The 16,511-nt window shown below is 36.1% G+C and overlaps 1 protein-coding gene across 6 annotated transcripts in view; it reads right to left on the reverse strand.

The window, feature by feature from the left end:
- Positions 1-6,626: 6,626 nt before the first annotated feature.
- LOC149803945 (lysine-specific demethylase 5A-like) overlaps positions 6,627-16,511 on the reverse strand; it is a 103,939-nt gene continuing 94,054 nt past the window's right edge. For all 6 annotated transcript variants that reach the window (XM_089953756.1, XM_089953753.1, XM_089953757.1 and 3 more), the window contains one exon: positions 6,627-16,187. In XM_089953756.1, the coding sequence (XP_089809882.1) occupies positions 15,541-16,187 (647 nt within the window). In that variant the 3' untranslated portion in view covers positions 6,627-15,540. The remainder of the gene's footprint in view (positions 16,188-16,511) is intronic.

Below are 16,511 nucleotides of genomic sequence, written 5' to 3' on the forward strand. Positions count from 1 at the left end.
CATTTCCGATTAATTTTCCCTGAGAAAGTTTTAGTGTGACAGCACAATAATTTTTAATTAAGTTTTATATTTTTGCAAACCTATTTTCAATAAGGAAGTGATAGTAGATTATTATTTAAATACGTAACACGATAAATTATGTATTTACACAAGTGCATGGATTACCCTCACTCGTCCACCAGCACCCTCCAACAACAGAACCTTGTCGGAAAGTATCACTGTATAACATCGATAAAAAGCGCCAGCGTTACTCCAGAGAAGTGTTCCAATGAGAAGTAATGAATCGGGTATAACGTACGAAAGCCTTGCTGGGAAATTTGTAGACCCGTTTTAACGTTTTTATGCCGGTCCCTATACGACCAAATATTGTTACATGCACATACAAAATGAAGATTGGCATCTGCACAGTTCAGCCGAATTTCTTCAGAGGGTTAATCATGACTGTTTAGCTATAGGTTTGAATATTATCTCAGGCTGAAAGTTGAAACGCCAAGAACACATTTTGGTGCAGTAAGACCATGTTGAGTGCCTATTTGCTATGTAAAAACTGCCACTAAATATTAGTTAGTGGGTGCACGTCTGTGGTATTTGCGAGAAACGATAGCACTGATGTGTTTCGGATTGCATAAACGATAACAAACGTGATTCTGTAATCAGTGAAGGGGTTAATACAGGCATATCCACAAAGTCAATGTTTATATTGCAACTTTACCATCAACATCTCCTATACGCCAAAATGCATTGTTGGAATTGCTTTTACGAAACAATGTAACAGTGTGGTTAGCACCAAAACTAGTGTTGATAACATTTCTGCAAAAGCCAAATATGTAAAAGAGGAATTATACATGAAAAACTTAATGAACCAACAATGAGTAATGATCGACGCTTTCGAAATCCAAGGTTAAAAGTCGGGTTTGGATTTGTCAACACGGTTGTGAGAATCAGCGTGCGGATCCAACGAATCATGATAAATAATAAGGGTTGTGTATGGTCTATGATCTGCATTATTAGTGACAAATCCTACTTGGGCATTGGTACCGTAATTGGCATAGTTTTCCCTCAACTTCCAAGAAAGCCTCATATGGAAGGAAGGACTTAGACATGTCCTGCACTTGTAATTCTATTTTGATTGAAAACCCTGGCCAGGTATGAGTAATACTGAAAATCTCTTTTTCTTCGATACACCAGCACAATCGCGCCCATGAAGGATCATTCGTCTTTGAATTGCTTATATATTATTGGTCTCGTCTAATACCAGATTGGCACCATTTCCAAATTAAGATCAAGTACACGTAATAAGTCCTTTGAATTATAGTAGAAGCACAATTTCAATGTGAGCAGCCATCTTGAAAATAGTTAGAAGATTTTCAAGATAATGAATGAAAATGCCATATTAGAGGTCAACGAATACAATGGCCATACTGGAGGTCAACGAATGAAATGGCCATATTGGAGGTCAGATTGGCATTATTTTCATTTCCAAGTAACTAGATGTCGTAAGAAATCTTTCAGTGAAAAAGGCTCCAGGTGGCCACATGGTCGAAGATGCTTACCTTTACGGGTCACATTCAACTTCTGTACACGTGTTCGAGTCTCCATTCGACCAATGTGGGTATTCCATGGGTTTGTGGTTCTACATGGGCTATTCCGCCACCAAATATTATGGATGTCATTTGCTGAAACAAAATGACATTACCCTATCCACCCCCAGCATAATTTTAATATCACCGTTCATTCATGAGAAATAGTGATAAGGTGGCGCTATACAGTTTCGCATTTTGCATAGGGTTAGGATTTTAAAATAAAAGAATGTCCCCGGCTTTCCTCACTGGTTATACTGGCTATTTAAAAAAGACCTTGTATATCTTAGGTATAATGCAAAGAACCTTAAATTCCCTTTATTTTGGTGTATGATTGATGGGTGTACTATGGGTTATAGAGTATACAGCTTGGCCTTACTTCAAATGTGCACCTTTCAAAAAAGTGCTAGCTCTACTTGGTCTTTTTCACTTCCTGAACTTCAGAGGTCAATTGTATAAAAAAGATCCGATAACTTTTTTTTACATTTTATATATTTGGTAATTCATTCATTGCACTTTCAGAAGCTGGTATTGTCTAGTCTGGCAAAATTCATTTGCCCTATTTTAATAGCTGCTATGTATAGTGTACTTTAGACTAATTCAGACTGATTTTTTAACACAAGGGAGCAGTCATTTTAGTTAGCAGTGTGCTTAAATCATGTAAAATTTCCAAAAGTACAATATCCAAAAGAAATATCATCCACATTACATTACTGTAGCATATAGGTATGCCAACATTCTCTCCATTGTGCATGTTTTAAATGCGAACTACTTCACCTTACATACGTCACTCTCTCAAAAGTACATATTATCTGGTGAGCGCCACCTAACAAGATTTTCAAGATGGACACTGTGGTGGTCCTAATGGATGTCTAATCAGCACCATTCTCATTAAAGACCAAGCAGACATCAGAGAAAGTCTCTCAGCAAAATCCCCATGATGATACAACCATAAATTCAGTAGTAAAATTGATAAGATTCTCAATATGGTATTGGTGGTAGCAATATTTTCATTTAGATAAGAAGTCTTCTGGTGAAAAGCAGATGCTAATATTACACTTTGCTCCCGAAGAAGAGCGATAACAAGATTCTAAAGATCAGTGCAAAGGTGCCCATTTTAGATCGGCACCATTTGGAACCACCTAGATATCTTTTAGTGAAATCGCCATGTTTATATGACCATCCATTCAAGTGGTGCAGCAATAACAAGATTTTCAAGATCGCCCGTTTAGGAAGTACCGACTACCCATGGGAAAGCAAGCTTACCCTCATACCAGCAATGGCGAAGCTGAGATTCGAACCCATGGGGAAGGAGGTCAAAGACGAGAACCTTAGACCACTTGGTTACTCTATATCCATCTTGAACATCAAACTGGCACCATTTTCATTTCGGACAAACTAGACATCATAAGAGGGATTTAAATGAAAAATAAAAAATAAAAATTGCTGATGTGACCATAGCGTAACAAAAATTCATGATGGCCACTGTGGTGGTCACATTGGTTGTCCGAAAAGCACCAACAAAACGATAGGATAAATGAACGTTTTAAGTTTCATGGCATACATCCCAGTAGTTTATTTAGAGTAGCAATAACAAAACTGTGCTATCTTTCAACATAAACTCTTCTTTTTTTATAGCCAGCTGAGCTATTAAAACGCACTTGGAATATTTAACAAATTACAGAGGATAAATGAACCAATATCTTTAGTGACCCATTCTATTTTGTCCTAACCATTAAGGTAAATAGATGCATTGAATTTTCTCTTAGCGACTGGTACTTATCTATGAGCAATATCATATACTCAGTTCTTTCAAACATCCACTTTGCATTTTCACAATGGTTTGTCCGAATTTCGTGTGTGTGTGTATGATCTGGATTTTTAACGTAGCTTTAACAATTTTTAGGACATATCGCTACGATGTCTGCAGTGTGGCAGTTTATAGACATGTCTAACTCTGGGGCATAATGCCGCAGTCATGTAGCATGATGTCCCACCCAGTGACATTATCCTGACATCAGGCCGACCAGTCCCACCACCACCATCTTAATGCTGAGCGCCTAGCGATGCAGCAGTTAGTACAATTTTTAGAAGTCTTTGGCATGGCTCGGTCAGGGTTCGAACCCGCGACCATTCCGCATCCGAGGCAAACGCTCTAACCACTAGGCAGCCGGAGAGGTCAATTTAGTGTAAAAATGTCAAATGTTGGTATGGCTTTATCCATATCACCTTTGTTCATTGTTTATTTGGTCTTGTTAGATGGAACAAGCTATATACTGGACTTGTTCATTGTTTACTTGGTCTTGCTAGATGGAACAAGCTATATACTGGACTTGTTCACCTTCTCGAGTACGTCTTTTCATAAGCCTGACCGACAAGTCTGTATTTTTACAGAACTAAATTATTTCCGATGATTGCCGTTAAGAATGGCTCAATGTCATTGAAAAATTCATACACATCTGTTTTGTTAGTACTATGGTTTCGCCAGAAGATTTCTTGTCATGTTTAGTTGATCCAAAATAAAAATGGCGCATCTGGTATCAAATATACCTGTCAGTGACCAGCTTGAAAATCTTATCACTAGTCCTCAGGAATGGATGGTCAACGTGTTTTCATTAAAACACTTCTTGCGATATCTAGTTTTTTCCTGAACGAAGACGGTACCAATTTAATGTCTAATATGGCAACAACCTTGACCTTAATGTTCCTCAACAGAAAGTCATATTGGGATTTCACGAAAAGACTTCTTCCATTTGGTCGTAAATGGAAATGGTGTGCAACTTGTATTTGATATAGCCACCATGGTAGCCATGTTAATAATAATTACTTCTTCAAAACGGGAAGTCGTATCAATATGGGGTTTTCACAAGAATATTTCTTGTATTGTCTTAAACTGGTGCCGAGGTGGCCACCATGGTTAGCATCTTGTTACTGCTACTCTTCTTAAACTTAAGGTCATTTTGACGTGGGTTTTTCATAGAGTTCTTATGGTGCCTTGTTGGTCCTAAATTAAAATGATGCAATTTGATCCGCAATATAGCCACCATGGATCATCTTAAAAACCTCTCTGCTCATCGCAAATGGATGGTTATATTAACATGGGGTTTTACCAAAAGAGCTATTATACCTATTTGGTTGTAAATTATTGCTTCGAAATGGTTGTCTTGAAAATCTAGCCGTCACTACTTCCCCTTAATGGATGGTCATATTGACAATGGGATTTTACCAAGACTAATAATGAGGTATATTTGGTCATAAAATAGAAGCAATGCATTATATCAAATTCCTGGAAATTTCTCCCATGCATCAGTCCCGTCAATGAACCCTTGTTTCTGACTTTCTTTATAAAGTATCAAAGTCTTCATTAATTTATTAAAAGTTATTTTCAAAATATTTTTCACAACAAATGCATTTAATATATGTCATAACTTTAGGAAAAGTGATAACAAGAGTTTTCAAGATGGCCTTTGTGCCAGCTACAGGCCATTAGATCTACACCATTTTTTGTATTAAGAATAAATTAGACATTAAAAGCAGTCCTCTGACGAAAACTCCATGTCTATGACATTCTGTTCTGGATTAACGATTACATGATTTTCAAGATGGTCACTGCAATTGCCATATTAGATATCAGGTCAGCCCAAATTTCATTTAGGACCAACTAGACATCATAAGAAGTCTATTAGTGAAAACCCAAGGCTGATAGGACCATCAGAAATAGAAATAACAAGATTAAAAAAAAAAAAGCCACTATCTGGTCATACTGGTCAACTTGACCATGGGATGATCGTGTATAAACATTATTGGCAATCATTCGAGTAGTTTAGGAGTAGGAATAATACACTTCTGCTTAGGGGCTGATGGACGGAAGGCAGATCATCTCCTAAAATACTTTGAGTCAGATAAAAAAAAAAATGGAACTTCATAAATGTACGAAATTCAACCACGATGGAAAAGGAGTGCACATCTTCATGGTAAACTCTGCATTTTGAGCAACACTATTATTCTGAGGTGGATAATGCAAGAGCTACTGTAGCTCTTGAATCAATTCCTTATTGCTTAAGTTTGTGATGTTTCTCTGGGATCAACTCCCTTAGACTTAGGTATGTGATGTTTCTCTGGGATCAACTCCCTTAGAATTAGGTTTGTAATGTTTCTCTGGGATCAACTCCCTTAGACTTAGGTATGCGATGTTTCTCTGGGATAATCTCCCTTAGACTTAGGTATGTGATGTTTCTCTAGGATCAACTCCCTTAGAATTAGGTTTGTAATGTTTCTCTGGGATCAACTCCCTTAGACTTAGGTATGCGATGTTTCTCTGGGATCAACTCCCTTAGACTTAGGTTTGTCATGTTTCTCTGGGATCATCTCCCTTAGACTTAGGTATGTGACGTTTCTCTGGGATCAACTCCCTTAGACTTAGGTTTGTCATGTTTCTCTGGGATCATCTCCCTTAGACTTAGGTATGTGATGTTTCTCTGGGATCAACTCCCTTAGACTTAGGTATGTGATGTTTCTCTGGGATCAACTTAGGTTTGTGGATATCATATTTCTCTGGGATCAACTCTATATGGCTTAAACTTTTGGGTGTTTCTCTGGGATCAATTACCTATGGCTTAGGTTTGTGGATGTCATATTTTTCTGGGATCAACTCCAATGGTTTAAACTTGTGGGTTTTTCTCTGGGATCAACTCCCATAGGCTTAGGTTTATGAATGTTTCTGCAAAGTGCTGCTAACAAGGATCAGACTAGATCATCTTTCAAATTTTGCTTACCTGGCAAACTCCTATAGGGAAAAAGCATTCCTGCATGAGGGTTAATTGTTTGCCTTTAGACACTTCGGCTAGTTTCTAAATTATATTACTGGAAGGATAACTTCCAATCAACTTAAATAGTTTGACTCGATTATATATATATAGTTAAGCCCTTGTATAGCAGTCTTACAATGTGACACAATCCAGTCTCTTTCTGCATACAAAAAAAAAATCATCACACCTTCCTACCAACTTTTTAAATAGGTCGTGAAGAAAAGGAGAGAATCACACAGTCATTCCTCATTTTATTGCAACCTTGCAATATAGGTGTATTTTCAAAGAGAAGAATGAAAGTTTGTACAGAAGATGACACCTAATCTGAAAACAAAATGTAAGCACTTTTATACTTACAGTGTGACATGAAAAAATATGATTGTGATTCATTTACATGTTCTGGCACAAAATATTGAATTTAATTCTACTGTATGATGACATATATGGGAAAGAAAAAAAAAAAGAAAAAGAAAAAAAACCCCAAGAAATACAAGACTGAACAACATTTAAAATCTGCTTAAGGTACTTCACAAATAAAATTACATGAATTTTCAAATATTTAATTTTCAAAGCTGAGGCAATTTCTGGTCAAACTAGTTGATATATCTTATGAAAACGAAATGGGATGAAGCTGTTATCAGTTATAATTCATGGGAAATAGCAAAGGCAATATTCATACTCCAAGTTAATGATGTAAGAAACTTTCAATGACTTCGACATGTGATTGTGAGATACTACACAGACGACACTAATAATCTTCACAATATGCCAAGAATGTTTCAAGAAAGTCCAAGGAAATATGTCTTGCCTGCTCCCCTTCCTGGATTTGGAGCCTATGTCAATAGCGAAAAACTGTAAACAAACACTTAACCAAGACTTTCAAATGACCCTGGCCATACTTATGGGACTGAAGGAGGAAGTACATAATTTTAAAGACCAGTACTAGTTCATTCTACATTCCACAAATGACCCTGGCCATACTTATGGGACTGAAGGAGGAAGTACATAATTTTAAAGACCAGTACTAGTTCATTCTACATTCCACAAATGACCCTGGCCATACTTACGGGACTGAAGGAGGAAGTACATAATTTTAAAGACCAGTACTAGTTCATTCTACATTCCACAAATGATGGCTATCATCCCCAGGGTATGCAGCTTAAAAATATACCAAAAAAATCCAAGGAAAAACTTAACCATGATTTTAAAATGATCTTAACCTTGCCCATGGGTCACAGAAAGATTCTGGGGCATGAAAGGGCAGATCTTCCTGATTTTCTGATCCAAGTAAGACAGATATATCCATGGGTAACAGAAAGATTCTGGGGCATGAAAGGGCAGATCTTCCTCATTTTCTGATCCAAGTAAGACAGATATCTCCATGGGTCACAGAAAGATTCTGGGGCATGAAAGGGCAGATCTTCCTGATTTTCTGATCCAAGTAAGACAGATATCTCCTATATCATTTGAACTTGTGACCACCATACCGAAAAAAACTTTATTTGAAATCATAACCAAAATTAACATTACCACCAGTGCTAATGTCCCTGGAATGAGACACCACCAGTATTTCTTCCCTATGCTAAAGCAGGCAAGACAAAAGCACTCATCTGTCACACCGATCATTAAGAAAAATGACACATGACATTTTAAACTCAAAGTCTAGACAATAAAAAAGCAAGAGAAACATAATGTCAAAAATATGTACAGAATCAAAGTTATGTAATGGGCTTCATCCGTTGAATTCATATTTCCACAGCCAGCTTTAAGTGTGCTTTTTTCCCCTATAATCTCCGATAGACTCTTCGTTCTACTCATCTCATGCGTCACTCGATATGTACTTGTGTACACTCACTGCAGCAAAAAAAATCAACAAAAAATATTTGCATTGGTCTGGCATTTTCTGTGAAAAGTGTAAAAGAAAAAAAAATGGATTAAAACTAATGAAACTGATGAAATGGCTTGAAAATCAAAATAACTAAGACATAATGTAAATATGGAAATTTAAACTTACTTTTGCTTGGTCAATCGGTTTCTGCATATTGGGAATAATGCTAACAAGGTTTTAATTTTAAAATGTACATACCCCCACCCCCATGTCACTTGATGGGACTTGTACTCTACCATCAGAAAAGAATTTCCAGGAATTTAAGAACATTTCTTCTTTTTAATTATTGAGTGTTGAAACAATCTGTGATAATCTTAAGAGACATAATTTACAAATTAGCAATTGTGGCAGCTACATCTAATTTAAGATTGACACCGTTTTCATCTAGGACACCAATAGATGACTTTTGGTGAAAACTCACTGCTGATATGATCATACATTCAGGAGAATTAGTTTCAATTTTCAATATCTTCATTATTGCAATCATATCTGAGATCAGATCAGCACCACTTTCTTTCAGGACCAACTATATATCATAATTTGTCTTCTGGTTAAAAATCAACGTCAATATGACTTTCCAATAACAACGAGTAGCAATAACAAGATTTTCATGATGAATGCCATGGTAGCAAAATGAATGCCAAATACCAATTAACAAGATTTTCATGATGAATGCCATGGTAGCAAGAGGAATGCCAAATAGCAATACCAAGATTTTCATGATGAATGCCATGGTAGCAAGAGGAATGCCAAATAGCAATACCAAGATTTTCATGATGAATGCCATGGTAGCAAGATGAATGCCAAATAGCAATACCAAGATTTTCATGATGAATGCCATGGCAGCAAGATGAATGCCAAATGGCAATAACAAGATTTTTATGATGAATGCCATGGAGGAAGATGAATGCCAAATAGCAATCACAAGATTTTCATGATGAATGCCATGGTAGCAAAATGAATGCCAAATAGCAACAAGATTTTCAAGATAGCAATTAAGGTGGCAATATTGGATGTTCAGCAGAACCATTTCTGTATAAGGACCAACTAACATCAAAGTCTTCTGATGAAAAGCCCAGACAGAAGTAGCAATAAGATTTTCAAGATGGCTGCCATGGAGGCTATACTGGATGTCACATCAGAACCATTTTCATTCAGACTGACTAGACCCAAGTCATTCAGTAAAAACCCCATGCTGAAATGGTCATCCAGTTCAAGTTGATGGTGACAAAATTGTCAAGATAGTGCTTGTGGTGATGTGTGTAATATTTATTAAAGTTAAAATTGCTTAGTAAAGTTTGGAAATATTTTTATACAAGTTCATTTCAGTCCAGTTACATCAAACAGACACAGATATGGGCAATTTGAAAAGAAAAAGAAAAAAAAAAATACATGGCAAGGTGCATGGTCAAATAGGCTGAAAACAGTCCAAGACTACTAGGGAGTGAGGCCCAGTTTAAACAAAAAGGAATTAAAATATTTTTGACTATGTCACTGTGTACCACAGCAAAATGAAAGAACTACACCTAAATGTGATGTGTGATATACACACCATAAAGGTCAACATGCGAACAGATATACAAATGTAAACTAAGGTTAGTGTTCCATTCAAATCCAAATTATTGACTTTATCTGCAATTAAAAACATGATGAAAACAAACCGTTTCAATATTTCTAAATAAAGTGAAAATATTATTTAGAAACCAATGTCCCTTCCCTTCTAAAAAAAAACCTGAAGTGCTACCTTAATGCACAATGAATACATATAAATACCTAGCAATGCACAGCAGAAAATAATGTACAATGTGACTATGAATAATCCTGTCCTTAGAAATTAAGGGAGAATTTTTTTTTTATATTTACACTTATATTTAATACTTCAACAAGGGTAAAAACTCTGTCCAAGTTCAACTGACTTCTTGATTTGAAACACATATCTGGATGATATATGACTACATGCAAATAAATGCATGTATTCACTCACTGACAGGCATGATCACATATTTTTGTTTTTGTCAGAAAGTATTCTTACAAATAACAAAATAAACTATTTTACATACCAAACTGCCAGAAAGTGATGCAACTGTGATTAAAAAAATATATGACAACACATGATGTATCTACATAACCATGCATATAAAAACGTTTGGTCAATAATTTATAAAGGATAGGCAATTAACACGAGACCCCCTCCAAGGGACTCAAGGGTAGGCAATTAATGTAAGACCCCATCCAAGGGACTAAAGCGCAGGCAGTTTTAAAAAAAGTCAAATCCATTTTAGTATAAACTTTGCATCTGTTACCCATCATGAAGGTACGACACATTTTTAATTTTAATATGACAATTAAAACTTTGTTCCCCGCAGAAAAATGACTAGCATGTGATTTGTATATGGATGTGAGAAAGTCACTGTAATTTATGTGTAGCATGCTTATTTCAGGATACAATTGGATTGGTTCTTCCTGAAAATTTCAGTATGTGCTAAGATGCCAACCCATGAGCATGCTTATCAGGAATATAAGCGTCTATTATTTTGGATTTTTTTTGCATCTAAGCAGTCAGTGGATCATATGCTCAAGTAATATGCTACATTGTATTTTCCTGTATATAGTCAATACAAATTATGGTAAAGTTAGAAAATACATGCATATTGGTGCTGATGCAGCTTTTTTCATGTCCATTGAAAACGGCTTTTCAAAATGTTACCCATATCATTCAAAATGCAGAATGTTTCATTCTAACTTGGTAATAATTCTGCAAAATCTGGAATGGTTGGCATGGTTGTATCAGTATTAGAACTGTGAGTGACTGTTCCACTCTAAGTTGTCACGATGATTATTATACAACCTATGCAATTAAGATGACAAGCAAACACACAGCCTCATTACTTACTTTTATGACACATGCTTAAATGTAAATTTACACATTTAGAGGGTATTACAAAAACTCTGTTGTGACCTTAAAAAGAAATTACACAATCAATGCTACAGGTATGCCATGTGAACAGAATGTATCTACATAAATCAATACATAGATGTGAATCTATACAAGTCCATCACATATTGTGACAATAAGTCATCAAACATCTGAACTAAATACACGTCCCATTTAATCATCAAAATCGATGAATTTCTCAATTTTAAACACCTTCATTTCCACGTGTCAAAATGTTGTGTACTGACATTAGCCTCAACTTGTCTAAACTATATCCGCGTTGGGAAAAATGCCATACAGTTTGTTTACATCATGCCGATTTTTAAAAATCTCATCCTTTTGGATAGTGTTGACACCATCAAGGCCATGTTTGTATAGAAATAAAATTGTTCTTATGACAACCTTTATGACATATCAATTTTACATTTTCTTCACCTGAAAAGTGTGAAGTGGTATGCTTAATAAAACATCATCTGAACCCAAATTTTGGGATGCCTCATTTCCTTTCCATTTACTTTCTTAAGTCCTGGTTTGGCCATCCATGAAAGCCAAAGCAGGCTGGGTGACCTATGATAGTACTGAAATCTGCTTTAATGGACTCCTTCATATAAACAACATGTACAAAAAAAAACAGGTTCATTAAGTGTACTTACAAATTTCACCTCAAGAGGACAAATTTGTGTGGTTTGTGAGTGTCCTTTAAAGAGTTTTTCATCACAACTGCTACGTAAGGACATGATTTTTATATAAAAAGCCATATCCGACAGTGAAACAAATGCAATTCTTAAGGGGAAATCATTTCAACTATCAAATACATATACAAGTCCTGCAAATGATAAGTTATATGCCCAGCCCATGTTTGAAAGTCCTCCGATAAAACAAGTAGAATTTGTGTGCTGGAACATTTCTTCTTTCAGTCAGTGACCTTGACCTTCAAGCTTTTCACTCCAAAGTCAATAGGCTTCTTTTCTTGCCACAAGCATACAACATCCATCAAGTTTAGTCATGCGTGTGTGTGTGTGTGTTTGTGTGTGTGTGTGATTTGGATCTAGTCTGTTTTTCTTTTATTTGTTATTGTGCAGAAACCATTTCTTTTTTCAATCACGGTGAATTTAATCTTTGACTTTTCTGACTAGACAATTTATAGGTTTCTTCCACGCCCCAAGTGCAAGACATCCACAAAGCTTGGCCCACATATATGACGTAGACATAATATTATCATGCAGAAACCATTTTTCTTCTATCAGTCAAAGTGACCTTGACCTATGACCTTGAAAATGATAGGGTTCTTCCTTAACCCAATTGCAGCAAAGTTTGGTAGCTGTAGATGGTAATAAACTTGAGTAACCTTGTGGAAACCATTTTTCTTCCTTCAGTCACAATGGTCTTGACCTTAGAACTTTTGAACTTGCAACTGACAAGGTTCTTCTACCCAATGTACAAACCACCCATCAAGTGTTTTAATCGTAGTTTGAGCTATTAGCTCAAGTTACTGTGCAAATGAAATTACTGACAACAAATGGATGGACAGACAGGCTCCAGACTTTATGGCAGTTGTATTAACAAAGTATGTACATGCATTTTCTCTTGCAATAAAATTCTCTCGAAGTTTGAACCCATCAATTATTACTGATCTTTCATATTTGATTCTTCCAACCGCTGATAATTCAACATTTAATACAAAATGACCCTCTTCCTTTATGCAAAAAAAGAGACATGACTGTGCCTAAGCCAGGATTCAAAACAGGGTTTGAGGGTGAGGGGAGAAGATGCAGCCCTATGTAAAGGTGTAAATTAACTGTTAATAGTCAAGACCAACTGAAACATGGGATGATTCAATGAGGGAATGATCTCAACACTAGTGTTGTATCTAGAGGTATTTTCTCCTTGTAATGAATTCTGTAAAGCTGAGAATCTTAGAACAGATTCGCTATATGAACTTAATCCATCTGACTGTAGTAAACCTATTTCTCAAGTATCATCGAACCAAATTCATTACCTATATCTGATTTTACTGGTCATTGATGGGTGTAAATGAAAAGACTGAATTTTACCTCGGAACCAAGACAGAAAAGGCATTTTGTTATACTATAAAATCACTGTGATTGCATTCAGAATCTTGTCTTGTAACGAAAAGAGTTTAACCCTAAATTTATCTGTGCCAATAAAATCTCAAACAAGATTTTTGAAACAACCTAATCTCCATAAAACAAGCTGCTTACAAATCCATCTATCTGAAAAATATTTCAAAAGGGTTGATTTCAATTTTGACAAAAAAACCTTCAAAATTATATACTGTTGTATAAACAAGGACTGAAGTTTCTGTCAAATCAACTTGTCTTCTTGTAATTCATTAAACCAGTCCCCAAACCTGTATTGATACAGAGGCTTGTATCATTTTTAATATATAATACAAGGGATGACAATTTCTCATTTCAGCTCTGAGATTCAACAATTTGGACTATAAATTTCGCTTAAAACGAGTAGCAGTCCATTTTCTGATCTGGGTTTCCTCCGAATATTCCCACCCCATTTTTCATATATGGACATTTGGGTGTGGGGTAATTGCAATTGCATATTGAAAATTTGGAATTTGCTGCCACCATGCAGTAGTGACATATGGGAGTCATTTACCAGAGGGCCTAGAAAATTAAATTGTATGTTATATCGACTTATACCTGAATGAAATCAATAGGAAAATATTTTATTTTCTCAGAAATAGCAAGTATTATAATCGTTATGTCTTTAATCCACTGACAGACTAGATGAAATTGCGGCATAGATGCCTGACCCTGTACTCACCATTTACTAGTCATATGACTTCACAAATCTCAAATGATGGCATTGGAAGTCCAATTGTCACATGATATCAACAACAAACTCTTTTTTAATGTTGTTGTACAGAAATTCAATAATATTAAACGAAAGTCTGATACTTTTTGTTAAAACTAGCAATCTGGCGAGTCTGATTTATCAAGCAGAGAGCACATGTCAACGTGGTAGTCACGCAATACAACAAAACTCAAGAAATTGTTCTCGGAATATATATATGGAAAATTTTGTGTTCTTTTGTTTTTGTATTTTTATCACAACCAGTATACGACTTTCATTTAATATTTTTTTTCTTTTCTCTACATTTCAAAATGTGGGTTGTTAGATTTTTCTTTTACCAGGTCACATTTCATCAATGCCATAGTTTTATCTTGTCTTTCAGCAGATTAAATACATAAGGATTCAAATAGTCACAATTTCCGAGAAAATTTTCATATCAAATTTCGTGCATGTATCACTTGATCTAACATTTAAAGTTTGCTAGGCCATCTGGTAAGTGGCTACGCTTTGCCACCACCATGTTGGCCCCTTATGATGCTAGACTGGTTTTCATGCCTTCCATGTAATATCGAGCTGACTTTGAAAATAAAAGTCTACTGGATGAATCTAATCCACTGAGCATTTGGATTTAGTCAGCATATATGTTTATTGCAAGCACCCAAATGTTCCATACTGCACCCTCCACATATTCTGGTTAGAACTCAATAAATTTAACTCGTGATCAGTTTAGTTACAACTCTATTATGTGATTGTTTTGGGGCGTCAGGTGCTGGTGGATAATTAACAGGTGTTTCCCCAACTTTCATCCATATTTGCCAAATTTAAGGACTTTTCACGGTTTGGAAAAAAATGATTATTTCTCCTGACTTTTTCCTGATTTCCCAGTAGCGTGGGAACTCTGTTAAAAAGAAAGCACATGCATGAGCTGATGTTGAATGTTAAAAGTGGTCTGTGATGTTCATCGTAAGCTGGATCATGATGCAAGCATTTCAAATGGATGCAACACTGAAGTAAAGCCTCTTTCATTAGAACTCTTCAAGATACAAGACAAAATATCGACACATTGCCTCGATTCCAAATCAGCAAGCTTGGGTGACGTACACATGCAGGATCTATGCTTAAACTGAAAACTTGAGGCAGTGGAGGGGAATTTTCTAAACCTTGGGAGAGATAACACAAAGTAAAAGGCTGGGTTTGCAAATATGGTATAAGATTTTCTTGCATTCCAAGTGATTTTTTCTACAATTCTTAAAAATTCAGCATAAAAATCAAACTTGAATGTCCAAGATGTGATGCATGCCTGGACAGACCAATAAATCAGATAAATTAAGATTCCGCAAACAAACTAAGGTTTTACTGTATTGTGCAAGTTTGCATCCATCTGCTACCTCACTCCCCCCAGCAGTGTCCAACCTCAAAAGTGATGATACATTTTTGGTCCTGTGACCCAAATATTACAATAACTATTTGTAAGGTGGCAGGTTAATATAATTACAATTAGTGATGAGGCATATATGTACTGTCTGCAACATTATTGACAACTGAGGCTACCAGTTCACTTGTCAGATGTGAAACTTCTGCCAACATATCAGTATCTGCAATGTCCAAGGACTGGCTCTGACTATCAAAACTACTGTCATCACCTAAACTGAGGTTTGACATATATTCTTGTTGTTCCCCACCCTCATCCTCTTCCTCCTCCCCCTCTTCTTCCTCATCCTCATCCTCCTCTTCCTCAAAGAAGCTTGGAGTTTGGACTTCCATGGAGGTATTTAGAATGGGCTTGTATTGGTCTTTCTCCTTGCTCTGAGCACTTAAATTAGTTATGCCACCTCTGCTGACCCTAATCGTACTTATACCACTGGAATCGTCAGAAGGGTCCACTGGCTCAGTTTTTATCACAGTAACGCCAAAATCACTGGCAGTTATAGCTTTACCATTTTGAAATGATGCACTGGTGGATGCATCATCCTGGGGTGCCTTGGTTACAAGTTTGCTTTCAAATGTTTCAAAGTCTTCTATCCCTTGTTTGCATCGGAAACATTCATAATCTTTATCCTCTGTAACTTCATCTTCTGCCAACCCAACACAAAGGAGGTGAAACCATTCCTCGCAGCGATCACACTGCACCCAATTCACTTCACCTAAAAAGTAAACAAATAATTTATTTCTTAAAACTCCAATCTGTTACAAGTCTACGAGATGTGGTAACAACTTGCATAGTAGTTTTCTCACTAAAACGATGTCTGGGGTTCTGAAAGAATTGTTTAATAGGTGACATTTCTTCATATTTCAAGTACTGTAAACAAAAATGTGTTTCTTTGGCAGTACTTACTAGATCATATTACATTATTAGTATGAACTATTTCTCACAAATTGAGCCCTTCCAAGCTGGTTGTTAGCAACAAAAGTCTTTTAAGTTATCTGTCAACCTAGGTGTTAGTCAAACAAGAGTGATTTCCCTCCAA

Source organism: Sinohyriopsis cumingii, chromosome 3 (assembly GCF_028554795.1).
Source record: "Sinohyriopsis cumingii isolate HCF-2022 chromosome 3, ASM2855479v2, whole genome shotgun sequence".
In the NCBI taxonomy this organism is placed as follows: Eukaryota; Metazoa; Mollusca; class Bivalvia; order Unionida; family Unionidae; genus Sinohyriopsis; species Sinohyriopsis cumingii.